General features: G+C 40.8%; 1 protein-coding gene across 1 annotated transcript; it reads right to left on the reverse strand.

Moving 5' to 3' along the window:
- Positions 1–3,437: 3,437 nt before the first annotated feature.
- LOC118213253 (fibroblast growth factor 5-like) lies at positions 3,438–10,283 on the reverse strand. The gene is made up of 3 exons (XM_035392085.1): positions 9,767–10,283; positions 7,980–8,083; positions 3,438–4,259 (listed from the first exon to the last, which is right to left on the reverse strand). Exons 1-3 carry the CDS (start codon positions 9,999–10,001, stop codon positions 3,891–3,893), a joined length of 708 nt encoding a protein of 235 aa, XP_035247976.1. The 5' UTR covers positions 10,002–10,283; the 3' UTR covers positions 3,438–3,890.
- Positions 10,284–11,005: the final 722 nt, after the last annotated feature.

The following is an 11,005-nucleotide window of genomic DNA, read 5'->3' on the forward strand; positions in this document are numbered from 1 at the left end:
TGTATGCTTATGGCACAGTCTGAGCCTTTTGAGCAGTCCCTCTCGTGTCTGTAGTCATGGGGAGTCAAACTTCTGCAGACTCTCAACTCCTGTGCAGCTGCACTACTGGCCTCGATTCAGCACTTTATCAGGATGTCAGCTGTACATCCATACTCCCTGCTGCCTCACACCGCCACCTCCCCCGAACCAAGGAGCATGCTGGCAAAGACTCACTTTATAACCCCCACACTCCATCACAGGCACCAAGAGTACATTGTTTGTTTGTGTGTGTGCGTGTGTGTGTGTTCATGTGTGTGGGTGTGTGTGTTCATGTGTGGGTGTGTGTGTGCTTCTGTGTGTGTGTGTGCCCGGATGTTTGCGGGCATGCATGCATGCCCGCGTGTCCATGTGTTGAAGCAAACAAAAAGCCGTGCATGCATTTGTCTCAGAGAGTGACATAATAATCTAAACTGAGCCGTGTGGGCTGCCTGGTGGCTTGGAGGATCAAGGGCTCTGCCACATGTCATCAGATGACCTGGGCCATGCGCAGCCTTGAGCGTGCAGAGCCACGGAGGGAAAGTCCCACTTCCTGCAAAGCTAAACAGATTTCATGTGGCGCGCTGGAAATGCATTTGGGCTGCTCGCTTCAAAATAACTTCAATGCCCGCAGCCTTAATCTATGGGGCTCATTTACAAGAAAACAAAAATCAGGCAGGCAGCCTGTCAGTTTTTTACTCTTTGTCACGCGTGTGAAGTTACGGTACAAATTGTGGTGGGCCAGAAACACTGAGGCCCCGATTAAAGTTAAAAAGTGGGTTTGCGTCAAAAGTGTTGATGACATTAATAGATTCGTGACCAAAATAAGCTTCCAAACATAAAACAATTAAAAAATATATATACAGTGAACAGCATCAGGCTGTGTACTTCGAAGTGAACAACGTAAAACAATTTTAAAAATATATACATTAAAATATCAGAATACACACAGTATACTATGCATCTCACAGTCTGTATTCAATCCACTGGGTTGAGCCACTGCCTACTGTGGCCGTGATTTCTGTGTCGTACAGCTGTTTGCTGCACAGTGAACAGCATCAGGCTGTGTAGTGCACAGTGAACAGCATCAGGCGGTGTAGTGCACAGTGAACAGCATCAGGCTGTGTACTGCACAGTGAACAGTATCAGGCCGTGTACTGCACAGTGAACAGCATCAGGCTGTGTACTGCACAGTGAACAGCATCAGGCTGTGTACTGCACAGTGAACAGCATTAGCTGGATACATCTTTTTCAGAGGATGCATGTTCTATTATCATGAGAAAAGATTTCCAGAGACGGCACATATATATATACGTGTATATACTGGAAACTAATTCTGGCAACTAAGTAATGATCCTATATAAACATTGTCATTTTGCCATTAACGTTTTAAAGAGCATCATTGATTGATTTGACTGCAAGATTGCAATGCTTTACATGCTTGACAGTCTGACATATATTGTGCATTCATTGAACAACAGCTTCCCCTAGTGGAGTTGTTACAGCAGCAACCTTCTTACTCTTTGGTCAATAGTTTTTGAGCAATTTAATTATGGTAAGGTCCATAATGTATGAAATCGCAGATTCTGAACAGTACTGATTCTGGGTGTTTTTTGCCCATTTTTAATGACTATTATAGCGTACTCCACTTATAAGATGCTCTTATCCAGAGGGACTTACAAAAGCATCCAAAAACGCTGTATCCCTAAGACCCATTTTTGATGCATTTCTCTGACACAGAGGCTGCTAATAGCTCATAAACCAGAAAATGAACAGTTCCACACATTTTGGACAAAGCCCCAAGATTAATTATGTAACGCAATCTATCTGTACCTCTGCTGCCCCCCTGCAAATGAAGCTGACCCTCTACAACATTCCTGTGGCTTCCCCTCGAGTATTCAGCCTTAACAAAACACACTCTAAGTTCATTATCTTGGATAACTCCACAGGCCTAAATGTTTACAGTACTCATCTCTTGAGCACCACATTAACAAATCACAAGTAAGCAAGGAGTCAGAGGATGACGTGTCATTTGGCAATGCAGTCCAAGTCCATGGGGGGGCGAGGACAGCAATACCCTGTTCTGGTTCAGTTAGATAAACAATAAATCCATTACTAATATAGGGCTAGTTCACAAATGTTTGACAGGACAGTACGTAATTGGCATAATCTTAATTATGATCTGGTCTTGTGGAATGCAAATCAATGCATGAGGCTTTGTTTATTAGAAGTGCTTAATCCTGAGGCCAAGGACAATCGAGATGTTATTGCTCCATTCGAAACAAATGTATTCTGTGGAGGTAAATGTTTATTTTAGTTTGCAGGGGGTCAGAAATTATTCAAGCGGCCTGTCTGTGCTGTCAGTAATATTGTTTTTCTGTGTTGAAATATACTAAATCGTTAAAGGTTCTGTCTGACTTTTTATAAATGCTGAACAAAAAATGTGTTCCAAAGCTGTACCAAGACAGACAATCACGGATCATCTTCGTGATTACAGAAAAATCTTTTTCCAGTGGCTCATCAGAGCTGTACATTTAGAGAACTGCTGCAAGCCATCATTTCATTTTTCAACACATCTTGCTCTGATAGAAAGACTTTAATGGGTCCTGGGTCTACATTTTCAGATAAATAATGTGTTCCTGAAGTATCTGTCTAGAATGCTTTCTGGCAGTATAGCCAAATATCCCCCCGAGCTTTAGAGCGACTATGTGTTTGCATCAGTGTGCCTATTGAAATGACTTGTCTTATAAAAAGGAGAGGTCTGAGTAAAACTTTAACCTCATCTTATGCAAATGTAGCTCAAAACATAAACCACGTACATATTATAAATTTAAAGGACAGGACTGGCTGAAGCCTAAGATTATTTCACCATCTAGTGTTCATGCCTAGTTAAAATGGTGTTAATAAGCACAACGACACAAATAAATACTCTAACCTTACCCCAACCATGTTTAACAAAAGGGACTAAATTAATGTACCAAAACAATCTTAAAATTACCATTCCCATTCAATGTTCTTTACAAATGAATTATTATGAATTAAGTTTCAGATAAATATTTTTATATTTTTTTATAAAATAGGCAGTACAGTATGTATGTATTAATAATTATCCAGGTTAATTGTTAACTGTTTAAGCAGACTAAAAGACAATTAAAGGATTACACCTAAGAGATACAAACATTTCCATTGCTGAATTGTTAAGGGAAGAGTCTTTGCCCCAGTGTGACAGCTGTACAGTCTGACCTCCCCCCTTCTGTCAGTTCAGGAAGCATAGACCCTGGCATAGGGGTACTCCACCCTAGCTTGGATTTCACCTCCTAAAACAGCTCTAGTGGTTATTGTAGGGGGAACAATTGTATCAGTGCAATATACACAGCAAAGTAATGTAATGAATAAGTAAAAGGGTTTCTTATATTTCTGGTATTTTTTTTATTCATTTGTTGACAGTTTGGAAACACCAAATCTGTACACAGCGAGAGGATGAGGACTCAGTGACATCTGTGAGGAACACTGTAGCATTTAACTGACAAAATTAGTGCAAATATTATGCTGGTAAAAACAGAACTGGAACATTAAAGATGCTAGACGTCCACATGGATAATTTCAGTTGATAAAACTACATTACAGTTTATGGAAACCAGGAAGGGAATCAACATACACAGAAGTAAAGAAATGCTACATCTCAGTTCATCATTTTAAAGGTAAATCCGTAAGTCATCACAGCCCTTTTATTGTTGCCATGTTAAATTTCTAGTTGGAATTATTTAATTTCTAGATTCATGTGCTTAATAAAGATACATACAGCACAAGATGAGCCTGTCCATGTCTTAGCCCAAATGTCCTGAAGAAATTCTCACTCTGTCTCAAGAGTGAATTTATCCAAATCTAAATTTGGGCCAATACTTTACTGGTTGAGTGCGCTTTTGTCCACTGTCCACCTTGACCGTTGGCAGAGGGGCTTTTGGTGGAGCAGGATGGGGGGAATTTTGGCCCTCTTTGCTCTCGTCCATGATGGTGAAACCCCACTGGGACCTCTCCGGCAGGCTGAACCTGGGCAGAAAGTGCGTGGAGGCATGCTGGGATTTCACGCGGGGACTGGAGCCCATTTTGGCCTTGCCCCTCTTGTTCAGAGCTACAAACCACTCCCTCCCACTCCGGTGGTTCCTGTGTATCAGAGAGGAGTATGTGTTATAGCTGCTGTCCTGCAACCGCTCGCGGAACTTACACTCCTCTGTGAATTCTTCCTGAAAGAAAAGCACAGAGAAAAACTCGTTGGGACCAGGGACCACGGACCGTGATTCTGAAACAGCAGCTTAAAGATCTGTCGACTTAGGGTCATACTCAGCATCATAGGTTTTACACGAAAGCATTCGTTCACTCGCCAACATTCCGATCACAACAAAAACATGGAATTTTGTCAGGAACAAACTTTTCTACATCAGAGACCTTCCTCGTCCTGCCAGCCCTACATGATAAAGGGCAAGAAAAATGACAACTTGTCAGACACGTATCATGACATCAAACTATACGGGTATGCCAGAAATGACAGGAGGTAAGGCCATCCAACGCGCACAATGCCACCAAGTACCCATGACGATAATCACGATTCTAAGTGAGACACTTTCAGTGATTGTTTAGTGGGTGTGTTCCTGAGAGACATCAATCATACAGCAACTATTTGGAGAACTCTGTGCCTGTCTTTCAAACCCACAGCTCATCGCAACACAGAAACCTTCACAGGCCTATAGCTCACCTCTAGTTCATCCAGCCTTTGAAGTAAAATTATATCCTGTATGTTATGATGTTTTACCAAATACGGCAGTAAACTGTAGACTTACAGTATGTGGCTTATAATAGCTTACAGAAAGCACCAGCTTCCTTCAAATCAGTGGAACGAAGTCTGAAAATACTTTGTACATAACTTTGTCACACAAGTGACATTCAGCTTATCACTCAGTAACAAACATGCCTTTCAGTAAGGAAGACAACAGTGATGTGTACTTTGTGTAACAATTCCATAGTAAAACATAGTGGATTATGTATATGACCATATAGTATCCAAACATAGGGTAAATGCATAAATAAAATGTGAAACGAGGTTGTTAATTATAGACTGATGAAGTGACAATGTTTCCAAATATAGTGCAGTATGTACATATTTGGACAGTGACACAATTTTTGTGGTTTTGGCTCTGTACTCCAGCACATTGGATTTGAAATGAAACAATGAATATGAGGTCAAATTACAGACTGTCAGCTTCAATTTGAGGGGATTTATACTGGGTTATCTGTGTATGAATTTCTAGCCCTTTCTGGGTCCCCCATTTTAGGTGAGAAAACCTCATTGCATAATTGGCTGCTCATCTGTTTCTTGGCCAGCTGTATGTCTTTGCATCATTAGTTCATGCACAATGAAGCTAATAAAAGATCTTGAGTTGATTCTCGGTGTAGAATTATCATTTGGAAACTGCTCCTATCTCTCAACATGAGAAGTGCCACTATCAGTAAAGAAGGCCCCCTTGTGGCTGAAAAATCTGAATAAATTGATCAGAGACGTAGTCAAAACATTGGGTGGGTCAAAAATCAACTGTTTGATACATTGCTAAGACGCAAGAACACACTGGTGAGCTCAGCAATAGCAAATGACCTGGAAGACCATGGGAGACCACTGCAGTGGATGACTGAAAAATGCTTTCAACTGTGAAGAAAATCCCTTTTTCAACCATCAAACAGATCAAGAACACTGTCCAGTATGTAGGCATAGAGGTGTCGAAAACTACCATAAAAAGAATACTACATCAGCATAACCTCAGAGGGTTCAGGACATTCAAGAACAGAATGGTCAGGTTGTAGTTTTCTAAAAAGTACACACAAAAAAACACTGAGTTCTCGAACAAAGTCTTATTGACAGATGAGACTTATGAGTATTAACCAGTATCAAAGTGATGGAAGGAGGAAAGCGTGAGAAAGAAATGAACTGCTCATGACCCAAAGCATACCACCTCATCTGTAAAACACAATGGAGGTAGTGTTACAGTTTGGGCATGTCTGGCTGCCACTGGAACAAGCTCACCTGTCTTTATTGATCATGTGAATGTTGAAAAATTCTGAAGAGTTACAAAACAACAAGTGCAAATCCACAATAGCTGCGACCGCACACGTGCATGCATCCATGTGTGCATGCATCCACGCACACACCCTCACACAAACACGTGACCTCTTCTTTGGCTCATGACCAACCTTGTGCAAATCTGTGAATCCATTTGGGGGTTATGCGCCTTTTTGTGATAGGCCACGCCCATCGCCACACCCCCTCTTGGTCAGTCGGCCTGAAAGTTACTCAGCTCTACCTTCGGTCATGACCAACCTCCATGCCAAATTTCAGCCTCCTGGGGCGAAAACAGTAGCCGCTACGGGGTGCGACACTTTTGTGGCCCAACCGACCAACCAACTGACCGACCGACCGACCGACCGACAGACAGAGCTATACAGCTGCGGTCGCAGCTAATTACAAAACTCGTGTCACTGTCCAAATACCTACAGACTGTACTGTATCCTATTTACACCTGTAATATCTGAAAACTCAGCTTGTCTCTGTCCAAGGGCTGCTGCAAATTAATATTTGCCCTTGCATGTTGCAGTACATATTGTTCTGTCTTAGATCTGCTGTACTTCAAAAACACTGATGTGTGGTGATCGGACCATTAGTGTATTTTAGAAGGGATAAAATATAATCCAATACATGTGTCCAAAAATGTAATTAATGTGTTTTCAGCTTCTTTATTAAAAATATGTATAGCCATCAACACTCAAAACATAGAACAACCATTAGCCTTGCCTGTTATTAGAATTGATTACATGTTTAAAGGATACTTCCCATCAGAAGAAAACAATGTGCATTAGTCTCCTTATCAATCAATAGAAAGACAACTGCTCAGTATGAAAGCTCCTCAATATTAAATATGAGAGTATAACAGCATGACACAGCATAGCAACGTTGCTATATTCTCATACTGAAGTGCAGCCTTAGTACATCTATGCACTATTGCACAATACAGTAAATTTGATTTCAATCAACATGAACATTGAATAATCACGAGTATTTTTTGTTTCAACGATGTCCTCCTCCTCACACTCACAAGAATAGCATCCTCCATCATGTTAGTTTCTCTGATTGGAAACAGCAAAAGGTCTCGTCTGAACTCAAGTTCAACTTTGCAGTCGAACTGTGAAGTTCCCGCATTGAGAAAACTTACATACGGTTGTCTAATAATCTTAATGAACACTCACTGCACCTCGGAGCACAAAGGGAAACGTGCAAAGCTAATAACATCCTTGCATCCCGTCACATACATAAAGTTAATAGCTTGTGACCTCTTGTACGCACAAAGTCGATAGCTGCTCATATCTTTCCAGACCACTATGTCACGCAACTGATGAAGGAGTCCTGGGCACGCGCTGTTTGCATGAACGGCATCAGAGTGAGAGCCGCCGTTAATGCTGAGAGAGAGGGTTTCTGGTTCCACCGCTACCTCACTCTGTTTACGCGACGTATTGATTTTTCTCCTCTGGTGTATTTTATCAGCCGCTCCAGCCCCGTTTTTAATCCGGGCTTCCCATTAACACACGCTAACAGACTGCTGCCTCCATCAGACGGCCGGGCTCCTTCAGAGCAGAATGGCTGTGGAGCTGGCGGGCTTACAAACCGCAGCGGGTCGGCTGTGTGAGCGCGGTGCAGATTTGAACTCTTTCAAGAAGAGAAACAAAAACAGGATGAAACGTGACAAAAGAACACATTTTTCTGGACAATTATATAACGCAACTAAATTATTTTTGCTGAGCTCTCTGAGCTGGGGTGGGGGTTTTGGGGGACGAGAGTTGACAAGAATTAACAACTTCTGAAATGAAAGATGTCAATTAAAGAGCTTCTTCAGAAGGAGTGGATTAAAATGTGACATACTTACAACAGCATGGAGCCTTCCCCTTTTGTTCATGGATAGAAACCTTCTGCTGAGAGCTCCTCGTATCCCTACGACACCCTGAGAGATTGCAAAGAGCTCCAGCAAACCTGAAATGGCACATGGAAAGAAGTGAAGAGAGGCAACCTTCCAGCAACGAATCACAATTTAACCTAACAATACCAGATGGGGTGATGTGACTCAACTAGGTACCACTACAGTTTATTTAAATGCCAAATCTAGGGACTGTTTATAACATTTTGGCAAATGTTCCCATAAGCCTACTTCAGAGTCACAGCATGTGCAAAAAGGAGGTGTGCTTTCACAAGATACGTACGCCGATTGCCAATACGTCTCTCTTAAAAACAGCCCTACTGAGATCCACATGCTTGTAGTTAAAGCTATTTGGCAAAATTAAGGTTAATACATTAATAATATATTTTATAGCAAAGTAAGATTGCAATTTATTTCTTAGCTATTTATTATATTGCTATTGGTTCTCAGTACTGTATCATTTACTAATACTTATTTCTCTCCAGAATAGGATCACTTGCCTTTCAAAAACAAAAAGGTCTGAAATTTGATTAAAATGGACGAAATAACTACATTTTCTACATCCCCCAATAATCCACTATAATGACTAACATCAGGTTGGTGTACCTTGTGGGACTTTTCGTTTATTTATTGTGAATCAGCATGTTCACTTGGCTCCGTAGCAAATCTTGCTATTACTTTGCCAACTGAATAACTGGTCACTCTTGACATTGTAGCCCTTTCTGTTCTCAACTAGCATGTCTGAAATTTGATCCAATAATGTGCACAGTCATTGTGTACAGTAATGTGAAAGCAACAATAGCATTTTTTTATTTATTTGAATGACTAAAACAAGTTCAATCAAGTAACGTCTGTAAAGTACAAACTGAGATGTATTCATTTCTGGATTACAGGCTCCTATTGCTTTTAGACTTCGTATATGGCTGCAAAGAACAGATTAAGATCAGATCGTAATGAGTACTCATTACTTTCTTTTTTCCCAAGTATTAAAATGCCTGAAGTCCAGTGACATCTGAGTTACAGAAGTATTGTTATATAAATAGTATTGGATCAAAACTGCGGATTCTTTAGAGGGCCATCTACAACAGAGGACCAAGTAGAATCCTAATATCTGTAAAACACTGCCAACGTGTTGGAGTGTTGTTCTGCGATTTATAATGGTCCAACATAGACCCCCTGGGATGCAAGCACTAAGAAAGAATCTTAGTTACATCGTAGTTAGGGTAACCCATGCAGCTTGTTGTTTCTGTCTTTAGTCATTTTGTATTGGAATTAAAGCCATACTGTACGTTTCAAGTTAAGTTTCAACCAAAACACAGCCACTGTTGTGATTATAGCAATTACAGTGGGTCACTGTACACTGACACAACATCTGTATAAGAGATTGTAGGTCAGTTGGGCTGAAGTAAAACAGCATACCTTTATTTACGTACCAGTAGGGTCATATTTTTAAGTGGCATGAAAATACAGAACATGATAGAAATGTGCTTTGTATTCAATCTGCATCATCTAGCTGAAGTAAGATAACCATTTTGAATAAGGGCTTGTCGCCAGGATGACAGCTTGACAGCTGCATACTGTACCATATTACAAACAGGTTTTCATTAACGGCCATATAGTAATTGACCAAATGAGCATTTCCAGAACATGCACTCATAATAAAATACAGTCATAAACCTGCAGCGAGAATACTGGCAGCGTGCACAAACATTATGCTTACCAATTATTCATTAACTTACTCAACTGGTTGGGTTCATGACTCCCATTAACTCTGCCATCCGGATGAATCTGTAGATGAAAACCAATGCCAACCCTACAATAAAGTCTTCCAGTCCTGCGCCCTGAATTGATACCTTCTTCGAGAAGTTGATCTCCCAATGAAACGTGGTCCGACGTTGTCACGGCGGCAAAGATAAACAGACGTGCAAAAAGAAAACACCAGCAAGGAAAGCGCATTCTTACTAAAACGTGCATGCTTTTTTGGCTAGGCAAGTTCTCGCATTTTGTTGTCGATCCCGGGTGCGATGCACAGGTAACTGTGCGCGCAAGCACGCCGTTACAGCTCCAGCAGGGACAACCATAGCTGCAGTGGATGGAGTTGTTCTGCGGGCACCGAGATATTTATAACACAAGTGATCTCACTGCTTGATGCATGCTTGCGTGCCGAAGGATGCTACACTGTCCACATTCTCCGTCAAAAAAAGATTCACCTTGTTTTAGATCAGTCCGCCCAATAAGGACAAAAATCTAGTTGAAATCTACAGCGCGCCATTGCATTGATAAATTTGTGCCAGAAACGCCATACAGTATGTGTGCTCATTTACGCACGAGGAAATAGATCCAAAATGTGAGATGATTTACAACTATTATAAATCGTTACACAATTTAAAGGGGAAAAAATCCCATTCCGAAGACACGTAGCCTGTAAAGAAAGTCTGCTCTTAAAACGACCACGTAAACTACTGCAACAGTTTTTTTTTTGTTTGTTTTTTGACATACTTCAAGCATGTTCCTTTGGTGGCGCTCTTCGAATACTACAATACGTTGAGTTTATCTACTGAAAACAGATAAAAATAAATCAATTTGCTAAAATAGTAAACATTTACCGTATCATCGTGGTCCTTATGCGAATGAAACGGATTTGCTCAGTTACATGTTTTGAAGGGGAGACTAGTGCACACGCATATCATAGTACATGACCTTGTCGTAGCCTTTAAAATTACCCCATGGAATTACCAATGAAACTTAAAGCATCAGCAGGTTATACATTTCGAAGGATTACTTTTTCTCTTGAGTTTAATATGTTGCAAGCACTGAACCCACTAAATTTGCAAATAAACTAGGAAGGAAATATTATGGGTCTCTATTATTACAATCTCATTGGGTCGAAAATATTAACGAAAAATGTAAATGCAAAGTAAATCTGTAAAAGGCTGAGTTATGTGGTTGTCTTCCCCGTCTTTCTTGTTCTTTTTTAG

This window comes from Anguilla anguilla, chromosome 14 (assembly GCF_013347855.1).
Source record: "Anguilla anguilla isolate fAngAng1 chromosome 14, fAngAng1.pri, whole genome shotgun sequence".
NCBI classification, from domain to species: domain Eukaryota; kingdom Metazoa; phylum Chordata; class Actinopteri; order Anguilliformes; family Anguillidae; genus Anguilla; species Anguilla anguilla.

Excerpts from the sequence above, each read along its gene's own strand:
- LOC118213253 (XM_035392085.1), bottom strand. The coding sequence starts at position 10,001 with ATGCACGTTTTAGTAAGAATGCGCTTTCCTTGCTGGTGTTTTCTTTTT. Across the intron at positions 8,084-9,766 it reads TCATGAACCCAACCAGTTGA|GTTTGCTGGAGCTCTTTGCA; the intron begins GTAAGTTAATGA and ends GTGCCATTTCAG. Across the intron at positions 4,260-7,979 it reads GGGGAAGGCTCCATGCTGTT|GAAGAATTCACAGAGGAGTG; the intron begins GTAAGTATGTCA and ends CTTTTCTTTCAG.